Raw genomic sequence first — 15,463 nt, forward strand, 5'->3', positions numbered from 1 at the left:
TCTCACCTTAAATCAATGCCGTCGAATTTTAGACTCCCCTGACTAGCGAAAAAAATGGTGGCTATTCGCCTTATCTAAGCCCTTCCTGATTTTATATACATTTATAAAGTCACCCAGCAGCCTCATACCCATGAAAAAGAGACTCAGCTTACTCAACTTCATAACTCAAACCCTTCAGATCAAGTAACATCCTTTAAATCTTTTTTGCACCCTATCGTGACTGTTCCAATAGCAGGTTGACTAGAACTGTACACTGTACTCAAAATGTGCTTTTACTTGTACAGCTTGTACATCTTGTACAGCTGTAACATCACGTCCCAACTCCTGCACTCAACACCCCCACCAATGAAGGCAAGCATACCAAACATCTTCTTCACCACCCTGTCCATCTGTTGCTACTTCCATGCATACTATATATCTGCACCAATAGATCTTTCTGTTATAATTCTTCTTCAGTGTTAAGAATTATTCTCATAATTCTTGCACTGATTTATTATAACAAAATGTATTTTCCTGAATTAAACTCTATCTGATTTTCTTTGCATATTTGCTGAGTTGATGTAATCATTGATAATCTTTTACACTGTCCATCATATCACCAATTTTAGTGCCATCTGCAAAATTGTTATTGTTATAGGCCTCCAGTCTAAAAAACAATTCTCAATCATCACCTTCTCTTTCCAATCTTCAAGCCAATTTTTGCATCCTAGTTCGCCCCGGATCCCATCCAGATCTAACCTTCCAGACCAACCTACCTTTTCAACATCTTTGCTAAAGACCATGTGGACAATATGTACAGCTTTGCCATCATCAATCTTCTTGGTCACCATTTCAGAAAGTATTCAATCAAATTGGCAAGACATGATTTCCCACAAAAAAAAGCCATGCTGATTACCCGAAACAATCCTTGCCTTTCCAAATGCTGATAGATCCTGTCCCTCAGAATCCACTCCAATAACTTACCAACCACTGGTGTAAGGCTCACAGGTCTGTAGTTCCCAGGCTTTTTTTCATTATTATCTCATGTAATGAGATTCAGTGAAAAACTTTGTATCCTGACGAATCATAGAATATGTAAGTACAATGAAACCATACATGAATAACCATCACAATATTAGCCACCTTCCACTTCAGCTGTGGCTAAAGATAATAAAAAATATATCAGAACCATCTCTTTGGTGAGAGTTCAACCCAAATAGAATCAGACCTCAGTCCATTTACATGATCTCCACATAAAAATACTTCTTACCTGTAACTGAAGGGAAGTAAATGCCGACCAGCAGTGTGAAATATGATGTAATGTCAGTGAAAACATAAGGTTGCTCCAGGTCAACTTTGCTGGAGGTGGCGGGGACAGAAGGCAGATCACTATGCTCCACAATCACACCTTTAGTCAGATAATTCGACCACAAATTCTCTGGAACAAAGAAAAAATAAAGGGGTAAAATTAACTGGATTGTCTTCATATGAAGCTGTTTTAGCAGGAATATTATTTTCTACATCAGAGTGATGTTAATAACCCCGCTATGTTTGTCTGTTGTGTCATTGGGTCAAGTTGGAAAGTATTCATATTTTCTAATGACCTGAATCTCCCTCACAACTTCCCTTCCACCACCTTCTTTCTCTGATGGCATATCACAGCTTTCGTCAGGACTGTTGAATGTTTAACCCACCCACATTTGCACATGATGACTATGTTTGGCTTTCCAATTAAGGATAGCATTTGGCTGAGACGAGCAGTGGAGCACTCCATGGCTCAGAGTGCTCCATTGGATCAAACAGTTATAACACTAGTGGAAGAAACCATGGTACTCTTTACATCAATTTCAAAAACTGTCATGTACTCAGAAGATGGTCTTAGTTCAGGAGATTCAAAACATTCCTCCAGTTACACGAGATGAACAAAAATCTACAATATTTTAAATTGAAATCTGCTGAAAATATTCAGCTTAAAAACAATCAATAAAGGCTTCATTTCTTGATGAGGAATGAGCTATGAGGATTTTTACTTCATGGAGAGTGATTGCAATACGTGTGGCTTATAAAATATTAGATTGCAGCACTGAATTGGATTGCACTATGTTCAGGGATAGTTTATCCTATGTGGGACCTGCCACACAGTAGAAAACATATGTAGATTTATCTGTAAATTTTTAAGTTTGGAAAGTATTAGTTTAACTTACATATCCATTAGTAACTTAAAACATAAGATGTAACATAATTGGCAGATTATATTACTTTCCAAAGGGTAACAATACCAGTATATTGCATTAAGTTATAGTGTAGAAACAGGTCCCTACCCCATGCTACTGTTTATGATCCATTATAACTTTAGGGGATGTTCTACGTTCTCAGTACTATCTGGGTAAAATAAATTTTCTGAATTCCCACCCTGATTTGTTGCTGGCTCTGTTATATTATAGATTCAAGATCTACCTAACAAATGGAGACAATTTCACCATTTACTTTCACAATTTGAAAGACCTATATTAGGTCACAGAGTCATAGTTATATGGGCCCTTTGGCTCAATTTGCCCGTGCTGACTAATATGCCCCAATAAAACAAATAGAACTGTTGATAATTCTGCAAGAATGGTCCAATGAAAATATGTTTAACATAACTTCTGTTGAGCCAAAGGGCCTGTTTCCGTGCTGTATGACCATAGATATGACTCGAAGTGAATAAGGCCATAACAAAAGCAACTTGCAGGCTGTTTTATTTTTCCCAGAGAAAGAGAATTGAAGTTCTGTTCAATAAATATTTTGATGTGACCATACTCGGAAGATTATGAACAGTTCTATTTATTGTATTTGTAGAAGAAAATCGAGGCACTGAAGGATGTATTAAAAGACTTAGCAAAAAGATACAAGAAGTGCTACGTGGATGGGAATGGTTTAGAGGGATATGGGTCAAATGCAGGCAGGTGGGATGACTGTAGATGTGGCATCTTGGTGGACATGGGCACATTGAACACAATACTCAGCAAGGTTCACGATGTTGAGTAAAGCTTCCCTCTGTTCTCTAACAGTCATGCCTATATTTGGATGGGTTGTAGAGGTGAATAATTCTTGTGGAACTCAATATTGGCATCAGGGACAGTCTATTGGAGAGGTCATAACTGGAACGTACTGCTAATACCACTTTTCGCCAATTAGCCCAAAACTGGCTGGACAGTAGTTATCTGGATCACATTTATTTAGTTTTAATTGAACATATGAGCAATATTCACATCTTCAAGTATACACTGTGATGATTGTACTCATTCATATAAGCTGGCTGTAGTGATTGAAGTTGGACGGGGTAGAGGGAGGCAATGAGATGCTGGTGTTCTGGTGCATAGGTTTGAAGCAACTTAGATGACGTTCTCAGAGTCTGTGTCACATGGAGTTAATCAAATTGACTAAAGACTTCAAGAGAAGGAAAATTGGAATCATTCAGTCACTATTTTTGTCTGAATACTCCAGCTAACACTTCACTCTTCATTTTTCGACTCGCACGTGAGCACTGAAACAAAATTAAGGTGATGCACATATCGGCACAGTCAACCGTTGCACCCTGAGTTCATGTCCTCACACTGCTGAAGGTTTAATCTCAATGGCAAATGAATGCAATAAAAATGATTAAAAATGTCATATCCAGATTTCTGGTGGCTTGCCAAAAAATGAACATCTGTTGTGAAATAGCATGACTTTGCTATATTTGTAAGCCCAGAGGAACCAAGATGAAAGACATTGAAACTAGGACCGACAGGAAACTTTTTGATGTAAATGATAAATAATATCATTTTATCAGTTAAAGCCACCACTATTTACATTTTAAATAGTGATTCTGGTTTGGCTACTGTTGACGACTTAATTTAGATCCCAATTTCACCAACTTGCGTTTATAATTAATAACTGTTATGCTACATTTGGTAATTGTATTATTTGCAGATGAACAGGATGATTGGGTAACATTACTGTCAATCCAACCTCACAACTTTTTGGTTATGTGACTGAGATTGATTTTTGTGAATTAAGTTTATGCATCACTGCCCGCCACTCACTGAATTATCGTGCAAAATCAGCCTGCTGCTTCTATTGGGTGGACATGCTGTAATTCTTGACGTAAGTTCTGTTTCCTCCATTTTCTAAGTAAGCTGACTTTGTTTGCTGTAAGTACAGAAATAAATTTGGGCCTGGCTCAAACTCACTGGCTGCAACAATGTTGTCAAATGCGCACTCTGTAATTATTACCTATTCAGCTTATCCCTGTCACTTAATCTACTCTTGACTAGTTTAATCTCGCTTTTTTTGGCAACAATACTGTACCAAAGAACATTGCCAGGAAAGAGTCTGGTCAGGTCACAGCCACTGAATGAAAGGGCTGTGACTGCTTAGAATGGCCTTCTTGAGACTGAGGATTGATCTCCGGTCCAATTGATCATAAACCTCCCTGATGATAGGAGCGTCGACATTAATGGCACAGAAAAGAGTCCGTGTCAGCTAAAAAAGAGCTCTTAATGCTACAATTAGTCTCAGTCTGTATTCTTACAGGTTATCATTCTTCAAATGCTTGTTCAGTACGTTTTAATAATAGTGAGTGGTTCAGCTCCAACACCGTTACGGTGCATTCTCTTCCCCCATTACTCCTTGAGTAGAAAGAAGATAATCAACATGCCTCTAATAGTTTTACCAAATTAATTTAAACCTATGTAACTTTGTTATTGATCTGTTTGCCAAGAAAAATAGTTCACATTATTCTTCTTATCTCAGCCTCTCAGAACTTTATATGCTTCAATTAATTTCCCACAATAGTCTTTTGCTATCTTTGGAACATCTCACCACTTTTACTGAATGAACATGGTCACCTGTTACATCTGAACTAGAGATGGTGTTAGAGCTGGAAAATTACAGTAAGATTGATTGACACCTTCTCCAGTTCTGTCACATTCTTCTAGCTGGCAGCTGAACTGAACACAGTGCAGTGATTTTGCAATATTTCTAGCTTCTCTTTTGCTATGACATTGAGGTGTAACAGGAGTCCAGTGGCATTGACTAGATGACCCAATGCTCCAAACTAAATGGGGGAGATTTGGCCAACACCAGGTAAAAAGTATTGAAATAATTATGGAAATAATTATTTCAATAATTATTGAATTCATTATTGAAATAATTAACCATTTGCTTAATCAGGGTCAGGTTGAAGCCAGGCTGCTAGAGCTGGTAGGCAGCAATTCTATCCAGTTTGGAGTGATATTCATGAATGAATGGTCGCTACTGCAGTGTGGCATTGAATAAATGATGAACATGCATAGGCTTTCAGATTGGTTCCTTTACTTCACAAAGTTGCTTGTCATTGATAGGTTTGATGAAGATTTGCATTTCAAATTGGGCTCATCAAACTTGGTTATCCTCAGTAAGTTCCACTAACTTTACCTGAAATCTATTTCCTGCTTTTCTACACCGCACTAGAACAAATAGTTAAAAATACACCTTTATTATTAAGGGATTTACAATCACTCTTACTTTTTATTCATAACATTTCCCCGGTGACAATGGTCTGACCTGTGTAATTGCAAGTACAATAAGTGTAGTGTTAGTTTTAATTTTTGAGATACAGCGCGGAAACAGGCCCTTCGGCCCACCGAGTCATCAATCCTCCCACATTAACAATATCCTACACACACTAGGGACAATTACACATTATATCAGCGAATTAATCTACAAACCTATATGCCTTTGGAGTGTGGGACGAAACCGAAGATCTTGGAAAGACCCATGCGGTCACGGAGAGAACGTACAAACTCCATACAGACAGCACCCGTGGTCTGGATCGAACCCAGGTTTCCGACGCTGCAAGCGCTGTAAGGCAGCAACTCTACCCCTGCGCCACCCAAATGTACTTAGGTTTGTTTTGAATTGTCCAGAAGTCATAGTTTACACAACATGGAAAAATGCCTTTGTCAATCATACAGGACACCTGGCAAGGATCTGGCAATATTGGAGATTCATAGTCTTGTTTACTCTGATGTATGGATACCTGCTGTGATCAATAGAATGCAGGCAACACTGGAAGAAGCTGCACTGATTCTTAAGCATTTATTTAGGTCAAATTTTGAATTCATAACCAGGAGCAGAATAATGGAGCCTGAGAGAAAATTACCACTTGAAAGCTTCAAGTGTGTTGGTTTAAATTGACTTAAAAATTTAATACGCTTTTGTCATCAGCGATAGTTAAATATAGCTTGTTTCAACCTTTATGCAGGCATGAACAACTGAATTCTGACATAATTAATTTATTTTGGGTGTGCTTGAAAACACATTGAATTTTGCCCATTTCTCATATGTTGTAATTCACCTTCCCTGAAGCATGTTCATAACAGCGGAGTATCAGGTGAATAACTTGTTTGACTATCTAGAGTAACTGCAGCAAAGGCAGGGAAACTGCAGTGGATATCTTCTAGGTCAACTGAAGGATTATCTGTTTGTTCCCATGCCATCTGGCGACACAGCTGATCTATTGTTTTTGAGTGTTACATTTATTATACCTTCCACCATTTCAGAATATCCTAGAATATATTAGCCTCAGTGAAATACACTTTTGAAATAGAATCACTATGACAATGTAAAAAATACAGGAGCTAATTTGTAAACAGGAATGGCAAAAGTGTCTTGATTATCCCTTTTGAAATCTTGGTTATGATATAACCATTGACCAGTGGCAAAATTCATGCTCTTAAAATAGTGCAGCAGATAGTTAATTCTCTCTGACAGTATTGGACTTACTTGTACGTTTGGACTTTGTGCCCATCACCACCGGGTGGCGCCGTACATGGCAGCCTCGCTGGCCGCCTGTCTCGTCCCTTTCTTCTTTTGTTGTTTTTAGTCTGTTTTTACGTATGTTTTAGTGTATCTTTAGTTTTTGTTTTATGTGGGGATTGGCGGGGGGGGGGGTGTTGGGAGAAACTTTTAAAATCTCTTTCCTCGACAGAGATGCGACATTTTTGGTATCATATCTCCGTCCGTACTGCGGCCTTAACATCGTGGAGTTGGCGATCCCTTTGTTAGGGATTGATTGCGGGAGCTCCAACCGCAGGAGCTTTGACTGCCCCGATCGGGGGAGCCTCGATCGCCCCGATGCAGGGGCTTTGATCGCCGGCTGCGGGAGCTTCTATTGCCCCGACTGCGGATGTTTCGATTGCCCTGACCACGGGAGAAAAGGAGGAAAGAAGGTACAAGTTATTTGCCTTCCATCACAGTGGGGAATGTGAAGTCACCGAAAAAAAAGATGGAAGTGCTGCCTGCACTGGTGAGGACTCTGAGGGAGTGCCGTGAGTGCAGTGATCTCAGTGTTTTGCGGGGACGTGGCTCAATGCAGTCATCCCGGAGTCTAGTGCGAGAGTGGGCGGGTTTCTACCTGTTCGGGCGGACAGGGACTGGAGAGAGAGTGACAGCGGTCGGTACAACTCTGGTCACATCACGGTGAAGGAGCTTGTGTGTGGCCTGGACATTGAACTGATGGCTGTGGGTCTCTGCTTATGCTGTGTGCCCTGGGGATTCTCACACACCGCAGTGGTGGCTGTTTGAGTCCATGTTTAATCTTTATGTAGTTATGTATCTTGTTGCTTTTTGTTGTATGACTGTATGGCAAATCAAATTTCACTGTACCTCGGTACACGTGACAATAAAGGACCATTGAACCATTGCACCATTTCATATTATTTTGCATTTTATGGATAGAATTATTTAAATGCAAGAATATTTAAATGCTATGCAACGTTTTTTACTTTTTCCATTAGCCATGATTTAATTTACTAAATAACTTGAATCTAGCAATTATGTCAATAAAATAAAATTCAAAAGAAAGATCCCACAATCAGAATCATGTCAACTACAGATTGAAGTCAGGATTATCATAACTAGCTTCCAAAGTTATTAATTGTGACTGTAAAGTTGCAAAGTGTTTTTATTATGCAGAGAGCTACAAGGAATGTGGTTTTATACACTGGTGTCAAAGGGGACAGGAGCAACCAGCTGAGGAAATACATTTCTATCCATCAACTGGGATGGTATTAAAAACCTGCTCATGGATGTAGGAACATGCTTGGGGAAAAGAACAAGCACTTTGAAAATTAAGCCTGGACACCCCTGGCATGCTGTGATGTTTACACGCCATTACATCCCATATGTACTTCAGGAGGAGACAGGTAAAACTGTTAAAATATAACCATGGACCAGAGCTGAAAGATATTTCACTGTTTCGACAATCTGAAAATTCGAGAAGGGCAGTAGAGTGACACAGACGCCCCTTTGCAGAACTAAAGATTCAGCTTCAGTCCTGACCTCTTGACTGTCTTTGGGGAGTTCATACATTCTCCTTGTGACAATGTCCCATTTTCCCCCAGATGGTCCAATTTCCTTCCATATTCCAAAGAAATTAGTGGTGGTTGGTTAATTGGCCACTGTAAGGCACCCTCAGGTGTAAGTGAGTGGCAGAGTCTGAGGGGGAGTGTAATTAATCAGAAGCTAATCGGAATGTGGGGAGAATAAAAAATGAGATTTTTCTGGGGAATAGTGTAAATGCGTTTGTGATATTCAGCATGGACTTGGTGGTCTGAATGGTCTATTTGTGTGGATTGTATCTCTCTGTGACTCTCTGATTCTCTGATGATGAAAACACTCAGTAACATGGTGCTATTTGTCCAATTTGCATCAGTGCATTATTTTTGCATGTGAACTTTGGCCAAACTGACGGATTTAAGAGGTATCAAGTGTGCTCTTTATGCTTTTATTAAGGTGAATGCTCAATTTGACCAATGTAGGAAGCAATTGGATATCTTAGAACAACCTGTTGAGAGGAATAGTGGCACATCTGCATGTGTTGACACTCTGCATCTCAGAGATTGACCTCCACTTCCTGTTTGAAGGTGAGTACAGCAGAAACAAAACATCCTTTGTGTTTGGAGACTCAGGAAGTTATGATAAAGTTCCAATTAGTTGGCCAGGAATGATGAACCGAGGACCTATTTCCACTTAAGGAATAAACTTAATGCCCTCTTGTATGTGTGCGATTAATGCAAACAGCAACAAATCTGATCTACCAACAAATGCACTATTACATTTACATGTATTATCACTCACTTACACATCTCACACTTTCCGATATTGAACCATACCATCTCTAATTGCACACACATGCGCATGCTCACATTTGCACACACACACACACACACACACACACACACACACACACACATGCACACAATCTCACCCTTTGAGTGGACTTTCATTTCCATTATGTGTAAAGTCAAGGTGGGTGTGGCAGTATCAGGATGTCATGAGTTATTTTTCGGACTGATTTCAAAGAGAGTACAATGGTTGACATTTAGATCCATATACAAGACTATTCAGATATTCTAATCTGGACTAAGTTGGGATTTCAACAGCTTCGTTATAATAAGAAAAATAACATTTCATTTTGAATTGCTTTTCCCACAAGTAAACTGCAAGCAACCCTAGTAAGTTGATCATAGACACAGGCATTTGGTTAAAACATCTTTTCACCAGGCTTTAATTTTCTCCCTGTAATTTTGTTATTTACAAGTCAGCAATTGGCCACAGGAGATAAAGCTGTCAGGTAATACCATTTCATTTCACAGTCAATTTACATAAAAAACACCAACTGATTTAACCTTTCTCAATGCATTGCATCAGGTAGAAGGGGAATATTGGCCATTCAGTTATAGTTGGCTGCTTCCAGGATTAAAACCAATGTATTGAATGAACGTTTGTGTAGGGTTCTATTGGTTTTACAATTGCCAGTGTCAGGAAGGATGTCATTTTATTTAGGACTGTTTTGAAAGTGAAATCAACGGTTGACTCTTGGAATAGATTGGAACTATGCTTGACTTGGAGGAGCACGTGGCCATGTTTCTATTCCCATGAGGGCTGTTTTTGCATCTTCTAGTTAGCGGAGGATGAAGGTCTGCAAAGTGACATGATCAGTAAGCTACATGGCACATGGATCAGATTCTGGGCTGAGTTACTTTAGCTGTTTATAGCAATAGCAGCTTGGGGTTTATTACAATGGACCTCAACACCTTTTGGTGCATCAAATTGGCAGAGTTTTTGATCATGCTGTCCATTAAAGCCTGTGAATGTTCCCTCAGCCTGTCTGTGAACAATCTAAGGTTGAATAGCCTGCTGGCTCTGCACTTGATGGAGAGGGCATGATGAGTATCTCTGGATCTGCATTGCCAGGGTAGATGTGGAAGGAAGCCAATAGGGCAACGTGAAGTGAAAGGAATTTGAAAACCATTGATTTACGCAAGCCACCTGCAATTAAATTGACCCTTACGCTAACGCATCTTTCTACTGCTCCTTGAATTGTCAATTACCTGCTATAAGTCCACTGGCAACTCCTGGGATCCCTTGTACTTCGGTGATGTTGTTGTTCACAAAGTATTCATCACATGTTGCATTGAGGAATTCAGACGTGCAGAAGAGTCGCCAAAGTTTGGTGGTCACAGTCTTATTGGCCACAGTGATCACTTTGGCGCAAATATCAAAATCACTCTGTGACAATGTCTTGTTCCCTAGAATACAGACACTGAAAATAGAGATAGCATCCTGTTAACAGTTCTCCATAAAGTGTGAGAGAGCCTCAGTTACACTGATAAAAGTTCCCATGGTAACCCTCCTTATAAATCTATTGTCATTTTGAGTAGATCATAAAGGTTACTGTAAAGATGACATAATGTAACACCAAATAATGCCAATGTGTTACACCACGGCTAAGTGTTCTTAGTGGCCCTGAACCTCAAAGGTTTAATTTCTCTGATTTAGTGTTTGTAATCGACAAGCTCCTGGCAGGTGATGTCCTCAGGAGTTTGCCGTGGTACTTTGTGTCATTTGTTGTAAATCAGGATCCGCAGTTCCTACAGTTTGCAGAGGTACTTGGTAGTTTTTAGTTTGGGTTTCATTGGATAAAAGAACGACTTTTTTTATTTCCTGTGTTCCAGAGTTTGTAATATGCTGCATGTGGGTAGCCACAAATCTTTACAGACAGGTACTATGCTAAAACTCCGACTGACATGACTGTATAATCAATTTGCTGCATTGTAAAACAACAGCTCCATTGGTTTAGTCACTGCTGGTCACCTCTATACTTTATTTTATCTTTAATTTTGCCTCCACTTTCAAAACACATTTTTGGTTAACCTACTGAGCATGTGAATCTTTTGACATTTTAGATTACGATGTTCCATGATATGGATCTGTATGGTGGTCTGTTTAAAGTTGCAGCCTTTCCATCTGAACCTGTTTGTAAACTGCCCTTACCCACAACAATGAGAGAGACCCTTAAGAAAAGTAAGTGGAAAGGGACCCAGGTTAATTGGTGCTCTGGGGCTGCTGTGCTATTCAATACCATGCCTGCACTCTGCCTGTTAATTTTGATTTCTTTGGTAACCAAACATCAGTCTCTGATACTCATCAACTGAGCGCTCATTGTCTACTGGGGTGGAGAATTTCAAGCATACAGAACACATCAAGAAAATAACTTTTTCTTCATTTTAGTCCAAAATAGCTAACCCCAAAGACAGCGGTCACTGGTTCTGGACTCAAGAGGAAGCATCTCACCTGTCAATCCGCTTAATAATTTTCAATAGATAATTGCATATTCTTCTACTCTCTCTGGAATTTATGCTTGGACTCTCGGTCTCTCTCGACACGACAATACAATCATCTTAGAAATCCTTCTGGTGACGCTTTGTTGCTTCGATAAAGAGGAGAATCTATGCTAGTACTTCAAATATGGTCTCATCTGAGCCCTAAGTAATTGCTGCAACTTTTGTTAGTTCTTTTACTTCAATCCTTCATAAGAAAGGCTAGAATACTTCTCACTTTCCCAATTGTTATTTGTACCAGCAAGTTTGTGATTTGTTTACAAAGTCATCCATTGGGGCGTGGCTGTGTTCTGCAGCTGCGGCTCACCGGCAGTCTCTCTGTCTTTTTTTTTGTTTTTTTTGTCTGTCATCGTTTAATGTACGTTTTGTTTTATTTTTAACTCTGTGTATGTGGGGGGGTGGTGGGGGGGTTGGGGGAAACCTTTTTTCAAATCTCCTCCTCAACGGAGATGCGACCTTTACCGTGTCGTATCTCCGTTCGCGCTACGGCCTAACATCGTGGAGTCGGCGGCCTCCAGCTGGGATCGACCTTGAAGACTCCAGTCGCAGGGCCTGGACTTACCATCTCGGAGGCTTCGGCCGTGGGCCCTGCAGACCGCAACATCGGGAGCTCGCAGGTCCCTGGCTGGCGACCAGCTTTTGGGAGCTCCAGCCGTAGCAGCTTCAACCGCCCCGAAGTGCGAGATATGATCGACCCGCTCGCAGGCCCTTCATCGCCCTGCGTGGCTCGGCCGCAGCACTTTCCATCGCCCGGTGGGGGCTCAGGACTTTCATCGGCCTGCTCGGCTCGGCCCTGGGACTTTCCATCGCCCGGTGGGGGCTCAGGACTTTCATCGGCCTGCTCGGCTCGGCCCTGGGACTTTCCATCGCCCGGTGGGGGCTTCAAAAAGTTGGGAGCCTCGATCACCTCATGGCACCACGGGAGAAGAATGAGGAGGAGATAAGACTTTGCCTTCCATCACAGTGAGGGTATGCCTAGAGCAATCACTGTGATGGCTGTTTGTGTAAAAATTGTATCTGTGTGTCCTGTGCTTTTTGTTGTCTGCCGGACCCTGACGTGAGAGGACGCTGGCGTTGTTTATTCGCCGCTTTTCCGTTAGGATAGTTTGTCTGTTTGTTTTTATGTTGATTGTTTTTGTAAAGCGCTTTGAGCACCCGATAAGGCGCTATATAAAATAAATGAATTATTATTAATTATTATTATCCAGATTTCTTTCAGTTAAAATTTTTCCATAGTTACAATTTAAAAAAAATCTTACTTTCTACTTTATTTTTACAATAGAGTAGATATCTCACCAATTACTTGAATAAAATGCTATCTTACACTTTCTCACAATTAACCTGTCTATGAATCTTCGCAATCTCTACTGTAATCAAGTTAACATTTTCTCATTGACTTTCAGTCTGAAGAAGGGTCCTTAGACAGAACATGGGAAATGGAATAGGTGACTTTTAAGGTTGAGACCCTGCTTTAGACTGAGAGTCAGAGGAGGGAATGGTAATGGTTTCCCTTCCCTGACTCTCAGTCTGAAGAAGGATCTCGACCTGAAACGTCACCTATTCCTTTTCACCAGAAATGTTGCCTGACCCACTGAGTTACTCCTGCATTTTGTGTCTATTAACATTTTAAAATATCACCTAGCTTTGTATTATTAGCAGCCTTGCTTTGTATTATTAGCAGACTTAAATTTGCTCATCCAAGACTTTGATATACATTATAGTTGTTGAACTCCAGACTTTGATCCGAGGCTCCTCAGCAATCAATCAAAAATTATCCATTTGTTCCTGCACTTTGTTTTCTGCCTGTTAATCAGTTCTCAATCCATGCTAACATATTACTTCCAGTACCACTGTTGTAGTTTAGAACAAAATATCCAAAGTAGCACACTGATGATATAATTGGCTTTATCTAGCATTCATTGCAAATAGGATTGGATGTAACAAAATGCAATTTCCATGCACAGTGCAAGCTAGTATCTTAAGATTACCACAGTTCCTCTATTTCAAAAATACTTTATGGGACCTTCTTAACCTTAAGTTACAAAAGTTGTATGTATTATAAATGCACTTTTTTCCCTCACTGTGAATAATCCACTTCAATGGTTCCTAACATGCAGTTCATGGCAATCTTGGAGCAGGTGGGAAATGTTGCTGGCAATCTGTGATGCTGACGAAAATAAATGAATAATAGTTTAAGGATAAAAACATGTTGTACACTAGGTGTCCCTGATGTAGGATGACTGGTCGTTGATAGGAATTCCCTGGACAGTCTTAGCTGCTCAAACAAACCGGTCTGTGGATGTTTATGGAGAGAGGCAGGTGTATGTGTCTTATTGAGTATGAGTAACTGGGATGTTCATGAACAAACACTGCGAACATCTGCTCTAGTTTCAGACATTTCTCTAATTTTCAACATTATCTATTAGAAAGCAAGCAATCTCCCAATACACTGGTCATGGGAATTGAGCAGAAAAGAGATCAGATTTCATAATTTACATATTGATAATTAATAAGGCTGATTACGGCAAATTGTTCAATGCAGCAAAGAATCAAATGGTCACAAGCTAGGATGGAATAACTAAGAGAAATCAAAAGAATGATTTATTTCGAAAAGGGAATAGCAAATTAATCTACCAGAAAAGAGCATCGGACATAGCAGAATAAATAGGTTTATAAAAAAAAAGATATATTTTTAGAGAGAAAGAATTAAGGGATTTGATTAAAAAGCTGCTAGGTTGGATTGACCTGCCAGATAAAAGTAGATTACCTAATGCTTTTTCTGATAGCTATTATATTGAAAAGATAGATTTGGAGCCAGATGCATTTTAAGATGGTATTTCGTTGGATGAGACTACTCATGCAGCAGGGCATTTCATGGTGAACTTTACAGGCTCATGAGGTGTACTGCGATGCCATGCAATGCATTGAACTTTTTGACTTACATATTATTTTGGTAAATTTTGTTGTCCAGAATCTGGATCTGATCTTACTATTCCCTTGTTACAGGATTCATAATAAGTCCCTTCATTTGGAACGATGAGAGAATCATCCCTACCTGGACCTTCTAGATAAGCTAGAAATGTTGAATGAATTACAATAGGTCAATTATTAGCTACAGCAGCTTGTAAGGCAAATATACTACGTGGAACCTTTCATTTTGCTGTATTTTTTAAATGGTTATTTTCCTTTTATTTCTGATTCCAGCACTTTATTTTTAATCTGTCCATGTTATCTGGCTATTAACTGTGCAGAAAATAGAGATGAATGAATAAACTTATGCTTTGAATTCAAATAATGTCCAATAACTTCCAGCTTTCATATTATCCCAGGGTACGTCACCGGCACCATGACTGGCAATTTAAATATTAATAAATATTGCATTGTTACTCTGGGGTATTGTACTTACGGGAAGTTTGGTGGGTCAAATGCAGATTTGATAACTCCAGCATAAATAGAAAGAATGGATAGGATGACACATGCCAGGAATACCAGAGCAAACTTGTTGACGTATTTGACTCCTACAAAGACTACCAGAGCCATGCAGGAGAGGACACACGTTCCATACACACGCATGTTATTCAACATGGCTGCTGCTTCCTCACTGGCTTCCTCGGCTTTGAAAATTGCCATACCAGGGAATATGTAGGTCTGTAAAAAGTACAGGGTTACAGAATTCTCAAATAAATATGTTGCCACCTTTCCGTTGATACTCTTTGAACATAGTTATCAGTGCTTTTTCAAAGATGATAGCACTCAGACATTGCTGCCCCCTCACCTGTCATCTGTACATAACA

The 15,463-nt window shown here is 39.8% G+C and overlaps 1 protein-coding gene across 2 annotated transcripts in view; it reads right to left on the bottom strand.

The window, feature by feature from the left end:
- Nucleotides 1-15,463, bottom strand: part of LOC144604477 (solute carrier family 12 member 5-like) — a 640,130-nt gene that overhangs the window by 59,112 nt on the left and 565,555 nt on the right. For both annotated transcript variants that reach the window (XM_078418946.1, XM_078418947.1), the window contains exons 7-9: nt 15,076-15,317; nt 10,380-10,591; nt 1,250-1,417 (exon numbers count right to left, since the gene is read on the bottom strand). In XM_078418946.1, the coding sequence (XP_078275072.1) occupies nt 1,250-1,417; nt 10,380-10,591; nt 15,076-15,317 (622 nt within the window). The remainder of the gene's footprint in view (nt 1-1,249; nt 1,418-10,379; nt 10,592-15,075; nt 15,318-15,463) is intronic.

The sequence above is a fragment of the Rhinoraja longicauda genome, chromosome 22, assembly GCF_053455715.1.
Source record: "Rhinoraja longicauda isolate Sanriku21f chromosome 22, sRhiLon1.1, whole genome shotgun sequence".
NCBI classification, from domain to species: domain Eukaryota; kingdom Metazoa; phylum Chordata; class Chondrichthyes; order Rajiformes; family Arhynchobatidae; genus Rhinoraja; species Rhinoraja longicauda.